This window comes from Pezoporus occidentalis, unplaced genomic scaffold (genome assembly GCF_034315485.1).
Source record: "Pezoporus occidentalis ecotype Australia unplaced genomic scaffold, CSIRO_AGI_Poc_V1 ctg107, whole genome shotgun sequence".
NCBI lineage: Eukaryota > Metazoa > Chordata > Aves > Psittaciformes > Psittacidae > Pezoporus > Pezoporus occidentalis.
Window position 1 is genome coordinate 138,226 of NW_026912854.1, and position 24,868 is coordinate 163,093.

At 44.5% G+C, this 24,868-nt stretch overlaps 1 protein-coding gene and 2 long non-coding RNA genes across 11 annotated transcripts; 1 reads left to right on the top strand and 2 right to left on the bottom strand.

Annotated features, from left to right (window-relative positions):
- Positions 1 to 1,170: 1,170 nt before the first annotated feature.
- Positions 1,171 to 20,870, top strand: NOD1 (nucleotide binding oligomerization domain containing 1). 6 transcript variants are annotated; one of them, XM_062621319.1, is made up of 11 exons: positions 1,171 to 1,470; positions 3,379 to 3,553; positions 4,814 to 6,620; positions 8,738 to 8,821; positions 9,875 to 9,958; positions 11,249 to 11,332; positions 13,216 to 13,299; positions 15,374 to 15,457; positions 16,068 to 16,151; positions 18,233 to 18,316; positions 19,667 to 20,870. In XM_062621319.1, exons 1-11 carry the CDS (start codon positions 1,255 to 1,257, stop codon positions 19,737 to 19,739), a joined length of 2,859 nt encoding a protein of 952 aa, XP_062477303.1. In that variant the 5' UTR covers positions 1,171 to 1,254; the 3' UTR covers positions 19,740 to 20,870. The 6 variants fall into 6 exon arrangements, 4 of the variants coding, with proteins under 4 accessions (XP_062477303.1, XP_062477308.1, XP_062477315.1 ...); XM_062621324.1 differs by lacking the exon at positions 13,216 to 13,299 and having other exon boundaries at positions 19,667 to 20,201; XM_062621331.1 differs by lacking the exons at positions 16,068 to 16,151; positions 18,233 to 18,316; positions 19,667 to 20,870 and adding an exon at positions 15,902 to 16,057.
- On the bottom strand, positions 13,611 to 20,372 carry LOC134165027 (uncharacterized). Of its 4 annotated transcripts, none has more exons than XR_009965340.1 (3): positions 20,294 to 20,372; positions 17,325 to 17,760; positions 13,611 to 14,193 (listed from the first exon to the last, which is right to left on the bottom strand). It is a non-coding gene; the product is annotated as an uncharacterized LOC134165027 (long non-coding RNA). The 4 variants fall into 4 exon arrangements; XR_009965339.1 differs by lacking the exon at positions 13,611 to 14,193 and adding an exon at positions 15,972 to 16,266; XR_009965337.1 differs by lacking the exon at positions 13,611 to 14,193 and having other exon boundaries at positions 16,519 to 17,483; positions 17,602 to 17,760.
- LOC134165035 (uncharacterized) lies at positions 20,380 to 24,028 on the bottom strand. Its single transcript, XR_009965342.1, has 3 exons — positions 23,924 to 24,028; positions 21,175 to 21,316; positions 20,380 to 20,425 (listed from the first exon to the last, which is right to left on the bottom strand). It is a non-coding gene; the product is annotated as an uncharacterized LOC134165035 (long non-coding RNA).
- Positions 24,029 to 24,868: the final 840 nt, after the last annotated feature.

A 24,868-nucleotide genomic window follows, 5' to 3' on the forward strand; every position in this document is an offset into this window, starting at 1 on the left:
AGGTCAGGTGTTCAAGCTTAAGTGTTTGCACAGGCTTTAAATTGATATCTTCATTACAAGCTGCATTGGGTGCAGTCTCTTCCCTTTATGAAGATGGAGGCGCTTGGATGCCCAGTCCAGTAGTGAATATGAATTGTGATGCCATCTTCCACATCTAGTTTATCACATGGGGAAACAGTCTGTGAATTCAGTTATTCTGTGCAGTTCCTGCTCAAGGAAAGATCCATATTTTTGTGTGAATGGGATCTAGATGGGATCTTGCAGTCACCTGATTTCAGTTCTTTCAGTACCACAGTTATTTTTCAGATTCTGCAAAACTATTTTTAACTTTTATGGCTACTCACTTGAATTTGATAAGATTAACCAAACTAAACCCATGCAATTATATTTTCCCTGCTTTACATGTTGTCTGAACCAATAGGTTTAGAAGGTGTGAAGTGCTCTGTGCCCTAAATGGTACATTAACTCTGAAATCAGCAGCATCATTTTCACTGTTAGCATCATTTTACTCTTGGCCTTCACATCAGAAACATCTGATCAGTGGTTTTCCCACAGTCTCACTACCGCCTCTCAGACCTTCTGTCCTGAAGCTAAATGCTTTTTCCTAGTTCAGCTAAAACTGTGTCAAGATTTCACAAGGCCTCACTTACAGGGACAGATAACATATTGGCAACACTTTTATACAGAGTCTGTTGTTGTAACGCAGAAAAAGCAAAGTGAATTGCTGGTAGAAATTAATCCACCCTACCAAATTAATTGCTATGAAATACAATTTTGTTCCATTTACTTCCGTGCCCAAATATATTTGGACAGATGGCCTCCTTTGCTATTGAAACATGCAAAGCTAATAAAAAAATATTAAATTATGCACTAAGAACAGGCAGTTAATAAAGCAGATGCTAGTGGTGGTGTTTGAGGCAAGCTACAGTGAAGTGCTGGTACAGAAAGGATACTGCCTGCTGTAGATACTTTCTTTTCCAAAGCCTGAACAAATAAATGGAACTACCTGAGGAAGAAACCTCTCATTGAAGTTGACCGTGATATTACACAGAACTTACTAGTATTTTCTGATGGCAAATTGAAGGCTGTATCTTCATAGGAGAAGGTTGAAATTGAGGTTCTATGCAATTATTGTTTACAGGCTCGGTAACTTGAAGGGCAGATTGTGTTTCCCCGAAGTTAACTCCAAGGTGACTCCTCACTGCACATGGACAGTGATGAGGCTGGGTGGAGCAGCTTCTTGCTATCTCAACTATGGAAGGCCAGCTTTGTGCTAACTTGGAGATTTCTGCGGAAAAACCTCAAGGAACAAGTCCCCCATCCTTCATTGCTTTGCTGAAGGTATACAGAGAACTCCTGGTCAGTAGAATCCGAAACACGCAGTGTTTGATTGACAACTTGATTGAGAATGACTACTTCTCCACTGAAGATGCAGAGATTGTTGTCCAGTTTCCAACTCAAGCAGATAAGGTAATCTTTTTATTTCACTAGCCAGGGCAAACTTTTTCTTGCTTTCAATTTATCCCTGGGGTTTATGGGTTTATCTGGCAATTTCATGCCTAGTGTCTTTTCTAATCTTTGTTATATTGGAATTTCTTCATCCCATTCCTTCTGGACAGGGATTCCCAGCACATCTCTTTACAGCATGGTTGGCACTGCTTGTAATGCCAGCTGGCAGCTGTCGGAATGAGCAGGGTGATAACTGCTGTCCTGTCTCCACTAGCTGCAGCTTTGTCCTCTGATAAGTGATAAGATGTGGCCACAGTAGCTGTTAAGAGTACAGGTTGCTACATGCAGCTTCATTACTGTGCAGAGCATTGCAAGGATGCTATGGGACATCGTCCTGCTTTAGAGGAGGAGAGTTGGAAATATTTTAAAACTTAATGATTGTCCATGTGCACACCCTCCCTTCTCTTTAAAGACCTGTGTACATTGTGAATGCTTATATGGAAAACTGATACATCCTGGCACTTTTGGGTTGGTTCTTGATTTGTCTTTGGACATCAGCAGCAAAAATCATTTCCTTGTCTTTTGACAGGAGAAAATTATCACATGTGCACAGCTGCTCTTTGCATCATCACTTAAAACAAATCCCTAATTTCTTTCCCTGAAAAAGCAGTCATGCAGCTTCAGAATAGTGTCACAGAGGCAGGCAAGCCATAAAACATTCAAAGACCTTGGACTTCACTAACAGTGCAGATTTTCATGAAATAATCATTCTTGCTGGCAAGTTGAAATGGTGACACACTGCTCACTCTGTGTATAGGGTCAAAGCTGAATAAACGCATGCTGTATAATCATCTGCATTTCTTACTGTTCAGCATAATATGCAGAATTGTTGTAACAAAGCTGAGGGGGAGACCATGCATCAGGAGGCTAAGCAGAGACAGCAGGCCCCAGCAGTTAAAGTGAATTGGACTCTGGGGGAGCTTCTCTGGAAGGCATAAAAGTGCTTTTTAGAGCATACAAATTGGAAAAAAATACTGTGTTTATGCTGGCCTGCATGTTCCTCACCCTGCTTTAAGCTCACAAGAGACCACAGTCTCTCTAAACACTTTGTCTAGTTTAGAACTGGACATTCTTCATTATGAATGGATGAACTGAATTCTCCATTAATTTCTAGCAAGAGGATCCAGACATTCAAAATGGATCCCCAGATCCCAGATGATTGCTGTGTCTTGCAGAGGGTTTTGTACTAGGGTTGCCCTGTCCTAGTTGCACAAACATCACACTCTGCCTTGCCTTCAGAGGTAAGGCTTGGTCTTGAACTTCTCCAGCCACTGCCTCATAGCCATTAGTTTTGGTAAATGTCGCAGGCAGCAAGTGCATTATACTGAGAGAGCCTGCAGAATTGAGCTGCTGTGTTAAAAGGAAGAGTTGTAGGTTTTGGGATCTGCATTAAGGTCCAGAGAGACATCTGCCTATCCTGCTCTGGATCTGGCTGGATCCTGAGGTAAGTCTAAATGTGACTGGAGTATTTAGAAACCAGAGGGTGAATTTAGGGCACTGGGAAACCACCCCTTTTTCATTTTAACCAGCACAGGATTTAAAATACAGTATCTAGTCAAGCTGAGGAAGTCCTTTGGGTCCCCTCTTGAGGAGCAGTATTTATTCATTTTGTTTCTGGTTAGCATATGATTTAGCTAAAAGTTCAGTCCTTAACTTGCAGAGCCAATTTTCTTGCAACATCCAAGTACAAATAGCAAGTGAGGTTTGTGGTGGTTCAACTTTAGAGCTAGATTTTGAATTCACATTTTTGAAGCACCCGTTTGGATTTTGGTCCCCTGTTCCAGTCCAGCAAGGATCCTAAAGTAATCTACAAGTGTAACTGTGATAAAATGTTATGTATCAGCACTCTTTCATGTTGTGTTTCTTCAGGTTCGCAAGATTCTAGACCTGGTTCAAAGCAAGGGAGAAGAAGTTTCAGAATATTTCATCTGTGTCCTGCAGAAAGTCACTGATGCTTACTATGAACTTCAGCCTTGGCTGGATGAAATAGGTTACGAGCCTTCAGAGAGTATTTGTAGTAAACCTGTGGTAAATACAGATCCAGGTAAGGCCATATATCTATACTCCTTCCCTTAGAACTACCTTGCTATGTAGGAAGCTATAACCAGGTGACATGAGAGCAGGAAAGTCTAGGCAGGCACAGCCAGTGCATGCTGTACTTGCTGGCAGTGGTAACCAGATAATTAAAAGGCACACTGTATAACACAACAGTCACATTGACACATTACATCCTGCTTTGCTGAACTCAAATTCTTTCTGCATTTGTTTGTAGATATGTAGCATAACGGTATAACCATCATGTGCCAGCTGTAGTACTTCCTGGGCCTCTGCTACAATTTATTAGCAACACTGTGGTATTTTGGCAGTGGAATAGCCAGTATTCCAGGATGAGGACAGTCAAGCAATGAGGCAGGTTGCCCAGAGAGGCTGTGCCGTTTCCATACTTAGATGTTTTCAAGAGCCAACTTGATAACGCCCAGAGTAACCTCATCTGTTCTCATAAATAACCCTGCTCTAAGCAGGAAGTAGGACTGGAGACCTTCTGAAGTCCCCTCCAATCTGAATTATTCTATGATCCTAAATAAATTATACCAAAAGTCAGAATTAAAGTATTGCAGAAATAAATGTTTTCCTCTTCAGAGGTTTTTTCATACTATATAAATACAAGAACTGCTTTGCCCCATCTGAAGCAAAGTTTTGGTTGCAGTAAGAACACAAACCAATGTGTAAAAAAAAAAAGATCTTTTGAAATGCTTGGCACCTGTTTTCTAAAATGCATGCCTTCTATTTACAGTAATAAAAATTAACAAACAACTTAGGAAAGAATAACCACCTCCTTGATAGAGCTCTCAGGTAGAATATGAATATAGTGAAAAGACAGACGCCAAAACTAAACAGTGACCAAAAAGCTTTTGCAGAGAGTAAAACAGCCTTTAACAAAGTGTCAGGGTCTTGGCTTTGAGTCTCAACTGAAAGGTGGCAGCCCCTTAGACCAATGCAGTGTCAATATTTAGTGGGAGCTGTCCCTGCCCATGGCAGGGGGGTTGGAACTAGTTGATCTTAAGGTCCTTTCCAACCCTAACTATTCTATGAATATTAGCTTTCAGGAAATGTTGGCTCACACATTACCTTTCATTAGCACCTGACTTTCCCAACATAGTGATAATGGCAGCACAAATAGAAGTCATCTGCCAAAGAACCTAATTTACATTAGAATTACATTTGCTTATTACACCTCTCAGTTCCCAAAGAGGTGGCTCATTGTATACATAGTCTTTTTAATAATAGTTCACTGTCTTTTTAGTTAGCAGGTATTGCCAGAAACTCAGATATGAACTGGGACGGGACTCCAAGTTTGTCATGTCGTATGCTCAGAGGGAAGAGATGCTATTGGAAGAAATCTACTCCAACAGTATTATGGAGCTGGTCAGTTTTACCAATGAGAGTCTAGGCAAAGTGTATCAATTAGAAGCCCTTTTTGATGACACAGTTGGTCTAATTAATGAAGATGGAGAGACTATTTATGTCTTTGGTGATGCAGGAATTGGAAAGTCCATCTTGCTGCAAAAGATACAAAGCCTTTGGGCCAGAAAAGAATTGGACATAGGGGCCAAATTTTTCTTCCGTTTCCGATGCAGGATGTTTAGTTGCTTTAAGGAAGATGAAGCCATGTGTTTGAAAGACCTACTCTTCAAATATAATTGCTACCCAGACCAGGATCCCGCAGAGGTGTTCCATCACATCTTGCAATTCCCTCATACAGTTCTTTTCACATTTGATGGCTTTGATGAGATATATTCCAATTTTGATCTCAGTAGCATGCCCGAGATGTGTTCACCCACTGAAGCCGTCCACCCCCTGGTGCTGCTGGTAAGCCTTCTCAGAGGAAAGCTGCTTAAGGGATCCAAGAAAATTCTTACAGCGAGGACAGGAACTGAAATCCAAAGAAACATCATTAGAAAGAAAGTCTTGCTTCGTGGTTTCTCCAGCAATAACCTGAAGGACTACACTGCTATGTTTTTCAAGGATGAGGGGCAGCGAACACTGGTATTGAACCAGCTGGAAGCTAACCCCAATCTCTGCAGTTTGTGTACAGTGCCTTTATTTTGTTGGATTATTTTTAAATGCTATGAACACTTCCATTCCATGTTTGACAGCCACCACGAGCTTCCAGACTGTTCCATTACGTTGACAGATGTATTTTTGCTCATGATTGAAGTCCATCTGAACCGGTCTGTGAAAACAAGTTTGCTGAAGAACAACACCAGGAGCCAAGCAGAGGTGTTCAAATCACGAAAGGAAACTCTTCTGGCTTTGGGTAAAATGGCATACAAAGGGATGGAGAACTCTTTCTTTATCTTTGAACAGGAGGAGCTCTCAGCAGTGAACATCTCTGAAGGAGATTTGCAATTGGGCTTTCTCAGGACAGTTAAAGGTTACAGTGGCTGTGACGATCAGTTCACTTATGAGTTCTTGCACTTAACCCTTCAGTGTTTTTTCACAGCTTTGTTCCTGGTTATTGAAGAGAAAGTGAGTGCCAAGGAGTTACTTCGGTTTTTCAATGAGTGTTCCTCCACTGAGACTGTCCAGCCTACTTGCCTTCGTATTCCTTGGCTGAAGAAACAACTAGCAGGGGAGGATCCTTTCCGAAATAATGAACACTTTCATTTTACCAACCTGTTTCTTTGTGGCCTGCTTTCTAGATCCAAGCAGAAGCTCTTCAGACATTTAGTTTTGCCTGCAGTCATTAAGAGGAAGAGAAAGGTACTCATCACATACTTTGGGGAGAGCATGAAATCCCACCTGAAAGGCCTCACTCGGTCCAGGCTTCCAGAGTACAATCAGATCCAGGTCCAACCCAACTTTGTTTGGATGCTGAGGTGCCTCTATGAGACTCAGAGCGAGAAAGTGGGGAAGTTGGCTGCCAAACGCATGCACGCCAATTACATCAAGCTCACGTACTGCAATGCCTACTCTGCTGACTGCAGTGCTATTTCCTTTGTCGTGCATCACTTTCAAAAGCGCCTGGCTCTGGATCTGGACAACAACAACATCAATGACTATGGAGTGAAACAGCTGCTGCCTTGTTTCAGCAAGCTTGCAGTTATCAGGTGGGAGTTCGTGCAAGCAGGTCTTTGCTTACCCTTGGTCTGTTACACAAGCTGCTGGGCTGGCTGGAGGAATTGATCTCAAAAGTGGAGAAGGATGAGGATTCTTACTGCTCCTGGAAATGAAAGTTTCATATTTTCTGTACTCTTTGTTGAGCCAGTCACAGGAGCAGGGACAAGCTGTGAATTTGGAAACCCAAATGGAAAGGGTGATAAGAAGTCCTTAGAAGCCAGGACTGTTTAAACCTGTAGGTTCAGTTAGCTCCGCCTCAAATTGTCTTTTCTCAAAAGAGGATTTTTATGGGAGAAAGTGAGTAAGGGAAAAGAAAGGAAACAGAAGTGCTTCCTCCATTACCTCAAGATGGCTGAGCCTGTCTCTGTCCTTGCTTATACGGGGTAAGAGAGGATCTGCTGCTCACAATAATCCTTGATCAAAAGCTCTGAATTTCTTGCTTTTACATCTTTCCAAGATGTCTGGCTTTCACAGAATAAAAGCTAACTAGTAGTACTCCATGAAGGATGTAGCTGATGTCTTTAGGTGTGGTGTTTCCCTGAGGTGCTATGGAGAGAGGACATGGCGGGTGGTCACAGGGAACTAACTCCAGCTCTAACATCACAGGCAACATTGTTCCACCTGTAGTCCTTTGAGGTTGTGCCATGTAGTTATACCTTATTTGTCCGAAGGTTTGGGTGCAGAGGAGCAGGAACTTCAAATATATCTTTTTTTTTTTTTTTAAAGCTCCTTCAGCCTCATGAGTTTGTTGGGGAGGGGGGGGTGGGGAGAGGATTGTTTGGTTTTTTGCTTGTTTGCTTTTATAAATGGATTTATTCTTCATGGTTGGCTGTGCTCTGCCTTGTTTTCCTCTAGGACTAAATCAGAACAAGTGACACTTTTTCTAGTTAGTTGCAAACCAACTGACCTCCCAAGAGAAAGCAGTAAGGAAACCTGGTGGAAAACGCTGAAGTATGTAAGACAAACATAGAGGAAAATGAAAGACTTTCATTCTTTGTCCCTATCATATGATCATGCCCATACACATTGTGATATTAACACCATCCCCAGCACCAAACCAGTCTGTTAGGCTGCCTTTTTGTCTTTATGGCTCTTCTCATGTTAGGACTTTGATTTCTGATGAGGAATTTCTCCAAATCAGGAAATGTTTCTAACAGCTTAACCATCCCTTTCAAAGGAGCAGACTGTTCTGGTCTGTAGAAATCAGCCCTGATTTCTCCTGTGTGCTAGTGCATTCTAAAGCAACTAAGTTACTAACTAGCAATAGCCAGGGAGGCTTTTGGTAATAAGAGAATCTCAGCTGTCAATGTTCAACTTCTGAGTTTGTGTAGAAGCTAAAGCTGGTCAGAATGTTTTTACAGGGACAGCTTTACCCAGAAAAATGTGATTCATCACAATTTGAATGCTTCCTGGCAGCCTGCCCATTTAGGCAAGGTGAAAAAGCTTGAGAAGCTAAAACCAAACCAACACCACATAAACAAGAAGGAAAAAAAAACCAACAACAACCCACCAAAAAATAAACCTGTGAAAAGAAGTACTTTTATTCTGTGAATGACTGACATTGATTTGTTTCATGCCTAGTTGGTACAGTAAAATTAGAAACATCTAGGATACCCATGGGATTGCAGTTCTATTTCCTGGCCAGGACTTTTCACAGCCTTTATTCAGTGAAGCCTGAATGTGTGGTGACTTCCAAGGTGCCTGGCTTTCACTAGGTACTCAGAGAGAAGGTTGCAGGAAGAGTAGTTAGGAAAGCTTGGTTTTGGTAGGGTATCAAGCAGAATTTCTTCCTTGCAATCACAGTAAGTGTGGGAAGAGGATGAGGTGTTTGTTTCTGGTTTCTGACTTACTCCATTTTATTGTTTTCAGCTCTGGACAGCTTCCAGAGCATTACCTTGGAGATTTGGGGCTTTTTGTTTTCTATTGGTTTTAAAGTGAGCTGTATGAAACTGAGCTCACATTTCCCTTAATGGCTTTTAATATGTGGCATAAGGGCCTGTTAAAGTATCAAAGACCTCTATGTGTAGATGTATTCATTAACTCATGGGTGATGAACACTTGTAATCTGTATCAATTCAAACTTTCTTTTTCGTTCCTTTCATTCCAGGCTCAGTGTAAATCAGGTCACAGATCATGGAGTAAGGATCTTGTATGAAGAACTCTCCAAGTACCAAATTGTGTCTTTCTTGGGGTATGTACCCCAAAACGCTAGATACTGATACTAGAAAACAGAAGTGGCATGCTGACAGTACTGACACTGCAAAGGTGGGGTGGAAGCCACAGTTACCTCCTCATTTGCTGAACACACGCAAAGCAGCATTTTGTGTCAGAAATGACTCAGCTGCCTTCCTTAACAGTTCACTGGGAAAAGGCCCACAGCTTCCTCTCCCATTGCACTGCACCACAGGGTGGCCTTCCACTGACAGCAAGCCCTTCTGTAACACGCTGCAGACCACTGTCAGGTTACTGAACTGTGTGGGCATGCTAGTTTTATGCCTAAAGCCTTATGCTAGCTGTGGAGGGGGGAGAGACAGAGCACGAGCAAGAGTGTGAGCTTCATAGCTAGAGACTTCTGTTTGCACTGCTGTAAACTGATTATTTCACCTGTGCAAAGCAGATGATACAGCTTGGTAGAGACTAGTATCAGAAACATACAGTTTAAAGGCATAATGTTCATGGCACCAATTTCTTTAACCTTAATTAGTTCTTAATCAAGTTGAAGCTGGAAGGCATGTTAACTCTGACTCCCTGCTTCTTGGTTAAGGAGCTACATAAAAATGACTTTTTGAAAAGTAAATATGAATAGGAAGAACTGCCTTTTTCCTCCAGTGCCCTAATGTAAGTACATCTGCTGAGGTATCTGATCTTCAGTAATATTTGTGAGGGGATTTTGTGACTTTTAAAAGACCAAAAATACATTCTTCTGCTGTTTTCTCTTCTGGCAATATTATTTCTGTACTAACACAGAAATAGAGGGAAGCTTTGTTTGCTTGGAGAGGCCATTTATTAAAAAATTTATATAATATCTATTTTCCCATCATTTGGAGTCTGGTCTCTTTGTATTTTATATCTAGCCCTTCACAATATTAATTGTATATAAAAATAGAAATACAAGTCACTGTGAATGTGTACAAAGGCATACAAAAAAGATAGATGGTATGGGTTCTTATAGAGCATTCAGGTTGTAAATATTAAAGTAACAGTAGGAATAATCTATTTTTACCAATGTGATTTTTTCTTTAAGCTTATACAACAATCAGATCACTGATGTTGGAGCCAAATACGTTGCAAAACTAATCGAGGAGTGTTCAAGCCTTGAATACGTGAAGTATGTTGGATTTTTTTTTCCTTTCTTTTTCTACAGTATCTTAATTAATGCAACTTGAAACAGGAGAGTGGAAAAAGGGCAAAAATTATGATTCAAATAACATAACTTAGATTGGAGTTGTATCTGCTTTCACAGTCATCTGGCAGTGAGTGGTAGCAAGTGAAACCCTGTTCACTGCAAGGGAGTTGGATCAGATGACCTTTGAAAGTCCCAACCCAAACTATTCTATGATTCTATAATTCTATAATTGAAAGTCTGTACTAGAATATAGTAACAAGCAGAAAGAGAGTATGAGACCTGTTCTTTACCTAAATTCAGTCTGAGCACCTGAGTGAGGCCAGTGGTGCATGAATCTTACTGCCCTTTGCAGTAGGCAAATTCACTTGGATTTAGTACCAAGCTGCTTTATATCTTGCCTTTTATGAGCCATTGGAGTCAGAGTCAGGCTGTGCTGGTATCATACTTCAACTCTGGAATTCCCCGAATTCACTTGGTGAGTTGTTCCATTTAATTCCTGGAACTTCCCCAGGTAAGAGTATCTGGCCATGCACAACACTAGTTTGACATAAAGGTCAATATGATCATTAACCAGTGGTGTAATTGTGACCATAGCAGAAAGCAGAGGTAACTACAGCAATGTCAGCTGTAGTTGGTATGAATGTAGAAACCAGGAGCCAGGGACTCTTGGGTTGTGGTCCAGTTCTGAAACCCCCCCCCAGTAGCCACACCTTTTCCATTTGAAATATTTGCAGAGTTTTGAAACCAAAGAGCACTTTGGTTCTTTCCCTGCTTTGACACAGTGCTTTGCTTATTTCATCTACCTTTCACAAGAAAGCCTTTTGGAAGATGGTTATTTTCAGGGTGCATAGTTACCCCAGAGATACAGGTACCCTGTTCCCTAAAGCATCATGAAACACGCTGCATGTAATTCATGTACTCTGTAGCAACTGCTGATATTATGAACTGTATTAAAAACTAGGCAGGGGTCCTTGTCTTGAGGATTGGTTCCTAAAGCTCATTTCTGACATACTGAGCACCAAACGCAAGAGTCTACTGTAATACTTCTAGTTTGGAGGGCTGACATGCAATGTAAAAGACAGCATAAAATTATGTATGTTAATCAAAGGTTAAATGACTGCAGTATTTTTTTGCTCTAGGTTGACCTTTGATAACTGCAGCTAGCCTCCAGAATTAATCAGCATTAAATACTTGTATTGCTTTCTGAGGTGGTGTTCTAATAACTGTACAGTTGTAAGTGATGTACCTCATCAATTCATGTCTTTTGTGCAGAATAGGAGCAAACAAGATAACCAGTGAAGGAGGGAAGTGCCTTGCCCAGGCCATCCAGAAGAGCAAGACAATGTTTGAAATTGGGTAAGTTCAGTGCTAAGGAGCAGAGCTCAGGGCTTGATCTTAGCAGTGCATCTGCAGGATTCCTTCTTTTAGTCTTGCCTTCTCTCCTGCTACTCCTTCCCCCCAAGTGGTGGCATTAGAACAAACCAGTGCAGAAGTATAGGCATGTTTTCACTCAGAGGGAGAAGGAGAGCTGCTTCATTGTTCTCCAGTTCACATAATGTTTGGTTTGGGTTTTGTTTTGTCCCTGCTCTGACAGAAACTTAAAGGAGGGACAAACTAGCAAGAGGAGAGTATGTAAAGATAGCCACTTTCCTTATGGCAACACAGCTTTTCTAGAGATACTTGGTCATTTTGAAGTCTGGGTGGTATTGTGACTATTGATAACGTACCTCGTTATGGAGTGTCAGTGTTACAGTTGTCAAACCTTCTGCACCAAGTCCTGATAAAGCTGTGAGAGAATAAAATAGAATTCCCATCATCTTTCTCCCTAGTCCCTAACTGGAGACTCTGCTATTATTGGAGAGAGGTCTGAATGTACTCAAATAAACCTTTAGTCCCTGACCACTTCCTCAGGAGTGGTGCTAGACTTTAGGATTTAATTTATATTTTAATCTATCCCCCCTGCCCCTGGCAACTCAGTTTCTCCTTCCACCCAACAGGAGAACATTTCTTTCGGAATCAAACACTTGAATACATGGAATTAAAACCTTTTTGGCCATTGTGAATGTCACAGAAACACCTGAAATAGGAAAATCAGATTTGAACAATCAGATTTTTGGCTTTTAGTTTTGTTGTTCCACAGCATTTCACAAATACAGTCACCAGCAGGCACACTGCCATTATCATATAGCTGGGTCTGCTGTGCTGTATGTGCTGTAATTTCAGTGAAGGACTCCTGTTTTCTCCTGTGGAGGAAATGATCTCTCCAAATAGATTTAGGATGGCTTGGACAGTAATGTTTAAACAGATATATTCAGCATTTACGTAACAAACTGTCAAGGACAAGGAAATTCTGGGGAACTTACTGGAAGTGGATTTGTTTAGATACCACACAGCTAAATTGATTTGATAAGAGCTGCCAACTAATTACCCATCAAGCTGAGTGTGGCTCTGAGTCATCAAGCCATGATCCCTGGAAAAAAAAACCCTTATTACCTTCAAACCTCATAATATAGGGTGAATTTTCAAAGTGGCTGGTCTGCACAGAAGAGGTTTTACCAGATACTGCTATTAGATGTTGACCAGATCCCTGCAGCTTTTACCACATTACCTTCCCTTAACTCTTTGTGTTACCAAGGATTGTTTTGCCATTGGAAATACTATTCCTTACAGATGCATGGAAGAGCCCAGGGTCATACTGTCCCCGTGAGATTTTGATTACCCCTTTTCTCTTGGCCACTGGTGAGAGAGGAGATACCATTTGGGTATAACACTGAAGGAACTGTGACCATTTTGCCAGACTATTCTAAAGGAGGAGGGAAGCTTGAGAGGGGGAAGAAACACTGAGCAGGACAATGGTAGGATTTAGGACTTGGTCTGTTTCTCACGGCAGCTCACTGTAGAGGACCACAAGACTCCTTTACCCCATAACGATGCAGGGCTGCAGAGGGTTTGCCCAATGCAGCAAGGTGATCCCAAAAGCACTTCTCCTGCAGGAGGCTGTCTCCTAGAGCTGCTTCTGTGCTGTAGCCTTAGGGTACTGATGAGTCAGCAGAGGCTGCTGGTGTGTTGTGCAGGGAGTGGAACATGTTTGGCTCAGCCAGGAGGTACCTTCCAGGTTTCTCACAAGCCTGAAAGACTGTGAAGTAATCAGGGGGTAGGGGAGTGAAAAGGGGAGAATGCAATGCCATGGGGCACTAGGGCAGCACACCTCATATCTCATGGTTTCCTCTCTTCACCAGGATGTGGGGTAACCAAGTTGGAGACGAAGGAGCAAAAGCATTTGCAGAGGCCCTGAGGAACCACCCTAGGTTAACAAACATAAGGTAAAGCACCAGCAGAGCCGGGCAGCTCATTGTAGTGCCGGTTGTCCCATCGTGCTTTGAACCAATGATTCTTCCCACCAAGTGTTAGCTTGGAATGCCATCTGGTATTGCAGCCTTCTTTGTGTAACCAACAGGCTCCTGGTGGAAGTAAGAGGCCAGATTGAATCAAAAAGCCCTGGGAAGCCATTAAGTTAAGAATATTGCAGGGCTGGCATCCTTTCTTCTGTTTGCACCTCCTCCCCTTGTGCTGCACAGAGTTGCTGGCATTTGGGAAAGCACATGGTCAGTGGGTGCCATTTTGATCTGGGAGCATTAGCAGAAGGATACACCAGCTGTCACAGAATCAGGATCCTAGTGAGCTCAATGCTAACAGCTTCTGTTGTGAAGGTGTAACAGTACTTTCACCAAAGTAATTTTTAGGAGGTATTGGCTAAGGGACTGGGGCATTCTTAAATTCAGGATCATCAGGCTCATTATTACTGCAGTCATGCTAAGACCCCCCCCACATTCAGTGCTGATGAGATGTAGTTCTTACTGGAGTTCAGTGATTCATCTCAAACCAACCTTCTGGAAGCCATGGGTGAAGCTGGTAGCACAGCAGTGTGAAACAGCCCATCCCCTGCCAGACTTTCAAGTGCTGGCTAGGGATTTAAAGATGCATATTGTAGCATCTGCTGCTGTTTCAGAGTCCATCCACACAGCTGGTTCATGGTGGTCGTTTCAGTTTGTGTCCCAGTTCCACTGGCCTCCACTGTGACGGAGCAGACAAGCCTCTTTGGTTTCCCCACAAGGTGGCACATGGCACTAGTTTCTTGGGGAGTTCGGGATCTCTGGAGATCTTATTGCTGCCACTTCAGATACAGGGATTCTGGAGCTGGTGCCTTGTCTTCCTTTCTGTGAGTGGAGAGTCGGGCTTAAAAAATTAACAGCTGAAGAGGTGCAGTGCCCTAGATCTATTTAAACGTAAAAGCTCTCTGAAATAGCCATCTTCCCATAATGGCACAATCCATCCAGACACATCAGACTTGAAAGGAAACATTTTGAACCTGCACCAGAGCTGAGTGATTCTCAGATGGAAACAAATCTGCTGACAAATGTGTTTGCAAGAATAAGGAGGGGTAACTGTGCTGTTAGACCTAGGTTTTGCTGGCACCTGTGCAGGGTGAATCCTCTGCTCTCCAGTGTACTTGCTCTTGGGTTCAGTGGCTGACCTTGCTTCATGACTTGAATTCATAGTTAGCACCAGTGGTAGCGTTATGAGAGGATTAAGGGAAGATAGTCCCTACTACATCAGTTTACTTCAGCATATTTGTCATTTTTAGGCTCAGTCGTGATGGACTGAGAATATCTAATTTCAGCTGAAGCTAGGAGGGACTTGTGCTAACGTATAGTTGTGCCATTGCCCTACTTGATGTCCCTTTTCACTTTTTTTTTGAGATGTTGCATTATTTTCAGGTTCTGGCCTGGCTTTCGAGGGGGGAAATGCTTTTTGAACTCTCAGAGCCTGGAGCATAATTTTAACTGGATGATTTTGCCAGTGTCTACTCAAAGAATAAAGGGCAGAGTAAGAAATATTTGTGGTTTGTAATGGAAAGCATGCATTTACAAGCTCATCTCTCCCTGCACAACAGAACAGGTTGTGTTTGGAAGAATAATGAGATATTCAGGTGTCTGAAGGACTTAAAGGACAATACGCCCAGTTCATATCAGGACTTGGGATGACAAATCCATGTAAAAACCCATGTACTGCTAAGCACAAGTCTTTGTCCTTGTTAAAAGCCTTTACTCTCAAAACCACTGGGTGCAGCTCTGCTCTAAGTCCCAAGAGTACAACTTGCTGACAGCAAGCCTTACGGCCTGCATGACAGACCTGCGCTCAGGCTGCAGGCTGTGAACTGTTCTCACTTGTGAAAGTCATGAGGACTTGCTGGTTCACAAAGTATGTGGGCCTTTGAAACACCCAGATGCTGAACTGTACAGCTGGGAAATAGATCATCCAGGATATGCACTAGTATTTGGTAGTGGAAGGGCCAAGTGATGCCGTTTCTTACACACTTGTATCTTTACTTCCCAGTCTTGCGTTCAATGGCATCACGACAGAAGGAGGCAAAAGCATTGCTGAAGCTATGCAACACAACAACTCCGTGAAAATCTTCTGGTAACTGGCAGTGTGGTCTGCTTCTCCTCCTCTTCTTTCTCCATAGAAAAATGCAGCCTAATTTATTTCCTTCAGTCCCATTGCCTCCTCCTCCTCTCCCTACCTCCTCCTCTCCCTCCCCTCATCTGCTATGCTTTCACTACCAGCAAGCTGTAAGATGGATCCCTTTGGAAGAATGGGGACATGAGTAATGGATCAGCAGTTCCCATCCTCTAGCACACATCCCAGTGTCCCAGTGTCACGCGTCACTCTGCTCCCTCCATCTTGCTTTCCCCATCTTCTCTCACTTCTATCATATGAAGTCAGGTTTTGCACCTCTTCAGTGTGGTCTCTACCCCTCTGCATTTTTCCACTACACCTCATTCACCTTTTAGCCACTAGAACATCATTAGGACATTGCTCTAAGAAATAAAGACCTGATACTCCTGTTTCTTTTACCTCCAGGGCTTCTCTTCAGTATCTCTTTGTGTCCAGACTTTAGAAATTGCTCAGGGCAAGAACACCACACCCCCTCTTTGGCTGTCTAAAGCTAAGTCAGAGACAGGCTGGTAAGACAGGGGGCTGAAAAATAATGATAACATCCTAAGTGAACATTTTCTCTCCCCTTTAGGTTGACTAAAAATGAGTTGGATGATGAGGCAGCAGTGAGTTTTGCAGAGATGCTGAAGGTCAACAAGAAACTGGTGCATTTGTGGTGAGTTACATTCCACAGAAGCACAAGCTCTTTGGCAGTCACTGCATTAAAGCTTCACCTTCCAAATCTATGTAGGTCACAGTAAGCTTTCTGTGCATGGTCTGGATGCAGGTGACTGGTTGTAGACAGTTATAATGGAAAGTTAATAAAGCTGCTGTCTGGCATTTTGAACCTGCTTTCATACAGGCACAGGCTGAAGCTGTTTATGTGTCCTGGTAACTTTCAAACTACTGATGGATTTCATCTCTCCTTTGGGGAACACCACTGGCCTCAAACACAAAAGTTTCATAAAAAACCCCAAACAAAACCCAAAACAACTCAAAAAAGAAAACCCAAAGCAAGAACCAAGCAGACAGCCAGAATAGAATCACCTTATTATGATTCTTACTATTTATCATCATACTATGTAAGTAGCAAGCTCAACTCTTACTCTTCAACTATGACAGACACTTCAATACATGCCCCATTTGCTTGATGTTGCTTCAAGGGCTAGCACTTTCACTCATGCAGGACACTCATCTATTAGAAGTCCTCAGGGATCCTTCCAAGCAATCCCCAAGAGACTAGTTAAACTTCTAAGAAAACACAGCATTAGCTGTTCTAATACAGAGGTTCACAAGAATTTGTCCATGGATGGAGTTGGGCACATGTGGGCTTTGAAACAAATGGCCATCCATTCATTCCAAGTGATGAAGAGAACATCAGAAACAGGAGTCCCTTTACAAGCCATACAGACTTTGCTAACTCCACTCTAGCAATCCCTGTATTAAATCTCACTCTCACCTCTTAGGAAGCCTGATGGTTGTCAGAGGTGCCAAGTGCTTGTAGCCTCTTGTGAAACCAGTAGAAGCTCTGCTGCCCATCACCCTGAAAACAGAAAGGGGTGGGGAGAGCTTGATTTGTTTGTGCAGAGCTGCAGGTACATTTCACTGAGCAATTCGGTTTGAATTCATATTAAAACCTTTCCCATCCAAAGCAGGCCTAGTAACCTTAGGTACGTGCTTTTACCAGGGCTTGGGGTTTCTGCCAGTAGGCAAATTTATATCCTGATTTCTTGGTTATACCAGTGGGTACCTCCAGAAGGTAGTGACCCATAGAGACAGTTGGACTTGAGGCACAATTAAAGGTGACTGGAAGCATCTACTGGATCCCTTTGCGTTTTGATTGATTTACCAGATGTAGACAGTCCTTTAATGGGAATGCCTCCCTGCTTCCTTCCTTCTCTCCCCCATTAAGAGATTGTTCAATTCATTCCAATTTTCCTGAATCCCATGGGATTCATGCAGCCAGTCACATGGAGAGGAATAGCTACAGGGCACACACCATGGCAGTCTGAAAGGTGAGTATTGACTCAGGCTAGGGTGATGAGTATTTTTATACTCATGCAGATGAGAGACCTTTGTTAATTTTTAGCTAGGGGATGGTCTGCAGTCTGCAGTGTAAGAGTTACCTACTGCTCCCATCAGCTGTGCTACTTGAGTCTTGTATCATTTTTGTCCCTCAGCTCAGATGAGATGTATGTTGTAGCTGCTGAGGTGGCTTCTCTGGGACTTGCACCTACTCTCACCAGTCAAATTCAGTGCCTCATTTTTTCGGAGGTCTTGCTGGTCTGATAACCAAGACAAGAGGATTTGGCAGCCTGCAGATCATAACTGCTAAATCACTGTGCGTACACAGGTTCTGTACCCAGAACTGTGTACATCACTTACGTCTCACAGCACTCTTAATAAGAAACCAGCGCTAAGAGGTTTGTGTGTCTCAGAGAGTCCAAATATCACAGTCCTATACCAGCAGTAAAAGGTGCTTAGCAGAAATTTGTCAGCTATGTAATTAAGCTCAGTATTTCTGGAATGCAACCATAAGCAAGATTAAAAGGAAAAGACTAATACCCTGAGCTCTGTTTCTGGAAGTGCACGTGGGGTGTTCACCAACACTGTGTGCAATCCTCACAGGCAGGAATCACACCCGTTGTGGTGTGGCAAACAGGCACCTGTGCTCCCTGACATCAAGCTGAGTGCAGGTTGTGCACGTGCTGTAAACTAGTCTGTGTGTTAGTTTGACATGAAATGCTTTCTTTTTAGGCTTATCCAGAACCGGATTACAGCCAAAGGGGTGAAGTGCCTCAGTGAAGCTCTCAAGGAGAACACAGCTATTAAAGAAGTCTGGTAAAGATCCCTTCCTCAAAGGCTCACTTTGTAAACTCTCCCTTTAAAACACTTCTGGCATTGCTTCTTTCCAGCCTAAAAAATTCAGAGCAAGTTTATGTGAGGCAGGGGGTGTAGTTCCCGCTGCGGTTTCAGACAGGTAAAAAGCCTCTGTCACTGAAACACTTCCCTGTGTGTTACAAATGCCATGCAGTTTTGTGAGTTCACATCTGTCTGTACCACTGATGCACCGAATGTGTGTGTGTGTTTGCAGAATCTGGGCCTGAATTCACAGACCAAGTCTTGCTTGTTCTGATTCATTTTTAAACTCTGGACCATGTTCATGCTTTTCAGGAGCTAAATCCCAACAAGCAGGAGACGGTTCTGTTTAATTGGCATTACAAACGTGCTCCATGGAATTTGTGCGTGGATTTCCTTTGGGCAGTGCTCCAAGCACGCTCCAAGTGCTAAGCTACAAGAAGATTAACTTTTCGTAACATTTGCTTGTAGATTAGGTGGGCATCACAAGAGTCACGCATGTGCACTGTCAGGCACAAAGCCAAATCCCACATTCCTGCCCTCACCTCGGGCGGCTCAGAAGTCAGTAAGAGAGTGCTGGGTTTAGCACCACTGCTGTATTATTGAACATGAAATTTATTTTTAAAGATACATATTTGTTTTAGGGAAAGGACACTGAATTCTTGCTTAGGAAGATGATGACTCAGTATCTGACTAGTGGGGTCCCTGAGGATGTGGAAGAGATTCTTTTTTCAGAGGCCACTGTCAGCTTTCGTCTACAGAAGAGGCATCAAGTTCCACTTGAATTGTTCTGAACCTTCAGACTGCAATCTGCCTCTTGATTCTTGCCTGAATTTTCAGAAGGTGTTCGTTAACCCCAAGAATTCCCTCAGTCTAAATGGCTTAATAGATCCCAGCTCTTACCCAGGCTGCTCAGTTCCAGGGGTGTAAATGTCAGTGTAGATTAACGTTGTGACACCAGACTTGAAGATTTTGCCTTAAATCTTTTCACATTATTAACGCCCAAGTACTTAAGAGTTTTCTTCCCATGTTGTTATGGAAGACACAAGATGCTCTGAAGACTCTTTCAGTTTCTTTAAACTAGCTCACTGCATGGTAAGAACCTTAGTCAGCTATCTGCTGCTTGCTGAAGTGCAAACAGCTGAGTATCCGAGGCCAGTTCCCAGCTGTGTGCCCAGGAGAAGCAGGCAGCTCATCTGGCCTTGCAAAGCTGCAATCTCTGCTCCAAAGCCTTGGAAATATATATATATATATAAAATGGGCATAAAAATGGAAATAGATGGGCAATGGTCACTACCTTACTCTCACATCCCTTTTATTTTTCCCCTCCAGTCTGAATGGGAACCTCATAAGCCAAGAAGAGGCCAAAGCTTTTGAAGATGAAGAACGGATCATTTGCTTTTGAATGAGGACTTCCCCATGTCGACAAGCTTTGCGTTACAAAGGTTACTCCTACACTTGGGCTGCAGGGTTTATAAAGGCATAAATCTGCAGTGCTCATGGCAGGAGAGAGATACACGATAAGCTGCCTTTTTATGAATGTGCTGCACTCCCTCAGCTCCATCCTTTACCCTGCCTGTTATTCTTCATCCTTTTGGTGAGTGGGAAGCTGCCTGGGTAAATTAATGTCTGTATGGTGCTTTGAAGGTGAAATGCAAAGTGTTACCAGACCAAATCCACTGGCAGGTGTATGGATTTTGGTAACTGAGGTTTAGATTTGTTCTGTACGCTGATGTATATATTCCCTAACTTATTTATACAGATAAATATATACACATGTATGTATGCAAAAAAGGGTGCAAGATGCACAAACTCCATGAGCTCACAGTATTATCTGCTGCATAACTGAACAGCTTTACTGGAAACAGAATCCACCTATAATGGTTGAATGGTATCAATGTTTTTTCAACATGAATACCTGCTCCTGCCTAGAGATTAGGCCTGTATTTCCCCACTGACCTCAGGCAACATGGTAGACACTGCTTGTTTTGGGGGAAGAAATTGATACATCAGGCTCAGATTACTTTCGGTAGTCTTCTCTGTATGCTAATGCATTTTCTTCTATACAACCAGGAGTCCTTATTGCCATCACTGTAAAACATAAACTTGGCAGTAAAACACTTGCTGAATGCTTCCTGAGGACTGCCTAGAAACTGCTACCTCCTGTTTTCCACAGTGTTTGTTCTGGGGAGGGGGTCTGGAGGCAAATTAATTAGCAGGCTGTTCATTGCCTTGGCTCGGGGCCTAGACACCATGCTGGTGGGCAATACACCAATGTTAAGCTGCCTAGCTTCAGTGGGGAGAAAGGATGATTGAAAATCAGTTGTGTCAAATAGAAATCCCTTCTCTTAGCAACAGAGAAGGAGCAAGATCTGCTTGGGAAGCTTTTATTCTGTGCTTGAATGGGTGGAAAATGCAAGGCAAAGGACAGGTAGCAATGATAAGGACCAGCAAGAAAACATTATCCCCCCCCAAAAATAATTAGTATTTAGGAAGCATAACTTTAGATGCCCTTAAAAGAAACCAGTTTGCAAAGGAGTTACCATTGTTACCACCCCCAAAACTTTGAGAAGCAGTTCTCCAGTTGCTGACTAACTCACAAAACCTTGGTAGGTGGGAAGAAGAATCTCCAGTTAAAATGCCACACCAAAGAGCCCTCACCTTCCCATCTGCCCCATAAACATCAATAAAGGCTTGCTTTGCGGGTCAGAGTTCCTCCAGTTCCTACATGGCAGCAGGCCCTTCCCAGTGCCTGGTTCTCTTCCTTCAGCTCCATAACACATTTTAAACTATTCATAAAGCTTTCCAGAAAACCTGCAGTTCACAGGAAACCAGCTCACTGCCCATCACTTTCCAGTGCCTCTTCCTCCCTGTCCATGGGATCAGCACTGATATTTCGCAGGGAGACAAATGAAGCTCTTAGACCACGCCAGAGGACACTCAGCTAACCTGAACCATTTCTGCACCTGGGCCATTTGCTTACTGAGACAAAAGGGCGTATGGTTACAGATGAGCTGGATTCCAGCTGCTCACACATCTGCCAAAGCAAGGCCTTTACAGCAGCTCTAACAAACCAGACACCCATGACACAAAACGTTGTTCCTGTTCTACCAGGCTGCCTTTACAGAGGGAAGGGCCTTCACCAGCACTCTCACTTGCCTGTGTCGGAGGGCACTTTGCTCTAATCACTGAATTATTTGCTCATTTTCCAGGTAGAAAAAAATACAGTTTAAAACTCCAACCCTTACTTCGCTTTACCAATAGACTAAAGCAGCACAAAGTGTCCCTAACAGCTCCTTCCACGCTTCCAAGTGCAGACACTTCTGCCCCTTATTTTGATTTAGAGCAGCCTCTGGAGTTACTTGTAGCACAACCACCTCAACCCTCTCGTAAATCCTGTTATGTGCCTGGCTGTTACAAGCCGGGCATCCAGGGCAGTGTTCGGGGACAAGAGCATCTACATGGCTGGAGCAGCTAAACACAGCCTCGCTCAAAGCAAGTGGTGGCAATAGATGATCCCAGCTCCACATGGGACAGGGTTTGGCACTGTTTATGGTGCCAGTGACCATGCCAGTTGCAGCCCCTGTTTCAGAGGTGATTTTGGGCTGTGAACACAGCTCAGTCTGGCACTGACAAGGCTGAGGGGTTTCACAGTGCTCCCAGCTCAGCCAGGGCAGAGGCTGCTTCATGCAGCACATCGCAGCTTCAGAAATCACACCTGGGGAGAAGCTGGAGCTTCCTTGTCTATTGGTACACCTTGTCTGTTGCACACCTTGTCTATTGGCACAGCATTTGGGGCCGCAGTTCATCCTTCCTAGTCTGACCAGACCATTTGTAGAGCACAGCAGAGCAGCACATCTGCAGTGAGAGCCTTGTTTACTCAGAGACAACCTTCTTTAAGACTTGTCATTTGCTGAGGGCTCCTCTGTACACAGCTTTGTTTTTTCCACTTGTCCAGTGCAATCATAAAGAGCTTTTCAAAGCACTGACCAGACTGCCTGTGAGGGATGCTTTGCTGAAGCCCCCATCAAGCTAAATCAAGACAGGACTGTGACAGCCCAACTAATTCTGGCTGCAGGTGAGAGAGAGGAGCTGCCCCTTTCCACAAGGGACCTTTCCAGCAGTGGTGCCAGCCCAGTTAGGGGCAGCAAGGGAAACACTCTACTTACCTGCTTCTTCTTCCCGGTCTCTTAGGGACTCGCTGCTGCCATGCTGCCTGCAGGGGGTCCATCAATTCCATTTGGATGGTGCAAACTCTGTGCAGTTACTGGTGCCACTCAGTGCAGTGGCCCTGGGGACAGCCCAGCCTTGCAGGGCAGGAGACTCAGACCTCGAAGCCCAGAGCAAATGAAGCTGTTGAGTGTTCACCCTCCTGTTACCTACCAGGCTCCCTAAGCCTGAGTTTAGGTGAGGATAATCCTGCCTGGGTGACTTGTGAAGAGGAAAACTGCGGTCTTTAAGAGCCACCCAGGTCTGCTGAGGCAGGCAGCAGGTGAGGAGACCCCACTGCTGCATGGGGGGACACGGTCCCATGGTGGTTGTTCTTGGTGACAAAGCCTGACTGAGCTCAGGCAGAGGTTTGGTGTTTTCCATCTTAAAGCAGCAACTAGGATGGGGAGAGGAGGGATCCCTTTGTTGAAATTCAAAGGTGTTCAAAGCAGTCTGTAAGCAGGGTGAAAAGGAAGAGCAGGGCAGGGCAAAAGCATGGCTCAAGAGGTAATGGAGCAGATGGGGAGAGGCACCGAGCACCTGCAGCTTCCACCGAGCTCAGCTGAGGACCCGTCCCTGTGCTCTTAGTACCTGCCTCCTCTGTGCTCGCGCCTTTAGGAGCAGTGACTCATCCTGCGTCAGCTGAGGGTGGGCTCTGAGCAATTACTGATGTGGAACCCTCCTCCCTGCCCCTGCACATCCCTGATCTCATCCCCTTGCGAAACAGATGCTGCATTAAGTGAAGGCTGGAGAGCGCTGTCTCCTTTGGCTGTTGCTGAGGCTCCTTGTCCAGGGGCAGCCTGGCTGGGAGGTGGCTGTGCAGCACCTCACAAGCGGTGTCCTCTGGGCCCTTGTGTGGCTTTGGACCCCTCTCCCTGCAGGGTGGGATGGAGCTGGGAACCTGCTCAACCTGCAGACCCCAGGGATGCTCACAGAGATCAGCAGGCTCCAGGCTGCACCGCCAGCGCTTGGGTCTCGTAGCCTCAAGAAGAAAGAGACCTTCCAGCACAGGCATTCAAAAGCCAGTGATAAAACACCCCCTTTTAGCTCCAGCTGCTGCAGGGGACTCTCCCCTCCCTCCCTGCTCTCTGCTGCAGGCTCTGTGTTTTGCTCCCTTCCTGCTAACAGCAATGCAGCATCCAGAAGCCAGCCTGGACCAGCAGCTGTACCAAGCAGCAGCCTGCGGCAGCAGGGCCAGAGGCACGCTCAGGAGCGGCATCACCATCCCGCACTGACAGCCCCCAGGAACAGCCTGGGGAAGGCACTGCTGCTTCGCTCACCTCCCAGGACAAGGCAAGCATCTCAGGGCAGAGGCAGGAGGGCAGGACAGGGCACCAAGAGATGCCACTATAAATTGCAGAGATGAAATCCTGTACCTACCGAACCGAACCGATTTCCAGCAGATTTCCACGCTGCAAAGCCAAACGTGGCTCTGAGTAATTACCAACTGCTTCCGTGATACGGCTCCAGACTGAGGAGAAAAACACGGGAATTACTGGCAGTGAAAGAATTCAGGCTTCCCAGAAGGCGACCAGGGAGGGGGGTGGAAGTTACAGCAGCAGGAGATACGAACACGTTCCTTAGTAATTACATCCAACTGTCTCCCGGTGCAGGCTTGAATAATTCATGCATTAAAATTAGCATCTCCTGCAGAGGAAGCTGTGAGGGTCGTGACTGTCAGTGAGCCCCAGCAACGGGCTCAGCTACCCTCAGCCACTCCCAGGAGCGGAGCAAGGACGGATGGACTCCCAGCCTCAGAATAACCTGTGCCATAAATCCTTGCATCCCACTCCAGCAGCAGCTATTCCCAGCCTGGCTGGGAGAAGCAGGTGGCTGGGTTGACACGCAACACACCGACATGAGGAACAACACTTCCTGCCTGGAGAATGAACCCCTTTTGTTTTCAGGCACTCCACGTGAGCCTGGGGAACAGGCACTTTGGTTCTGCTCAGAGCACCCACAGCTCCACTCCCAGCCAGTGCAGGGGAAGTAAAAGCACCCCTTTTCTCCCCGCAAGCAGACTTACCCCATGCACCATCCAGCGCCTGCATGTCCTCAGTAGCACATGGTGGCTGTGCTCCCATTCCTACCTCGCTTTTAGCCCCTCGGCAGCTGTGGGCAGAGATTCCTCCCTGCAGGAGCCTCCTCCCAACTCTTCAGGGACAGACAAGAGAGTGCTGGTAGGAAATCCGTGGTTACACCGGCTGGGAGTCAGCTTTAAAGATGAAACTGAAGTGTTTTGGGAGGAAGCTGGGGTGGAGGAAACAGAGGAGTGTATGGAGCTAGCGTGGTGCCAGGCTCTTGGTGATGAGAAAGGGCTGTTTG

What these genes read in the sequence shown, in the direction of transcription:
- NOD1 (XM_062621319.1), top strand. Translation starts at nt 1,255, where the DNA reads ATGGAAGGCCAGCTTTGTGCTAACTTGGAGATTTCTGCGGAAAAACCT. An exon ending in AACTCCGTGAAAATCTTCTG is followed by an intron (nt 15,458 to 16,067) that starts GTAACTGGCAGT and finishes TCTCCCCTTTAG; the next exon opens with GTTGACTAAAAATGAGTTGG. An exon ending in AAGAAACTGGTGCATTTGTG is followed by an intron (nt 16,152 to 18,232) that starts GTGAGTTACATT and finishes CTTTCTTTTTAG; the next exon opens with GCTTATCCAGAACCGGATTA.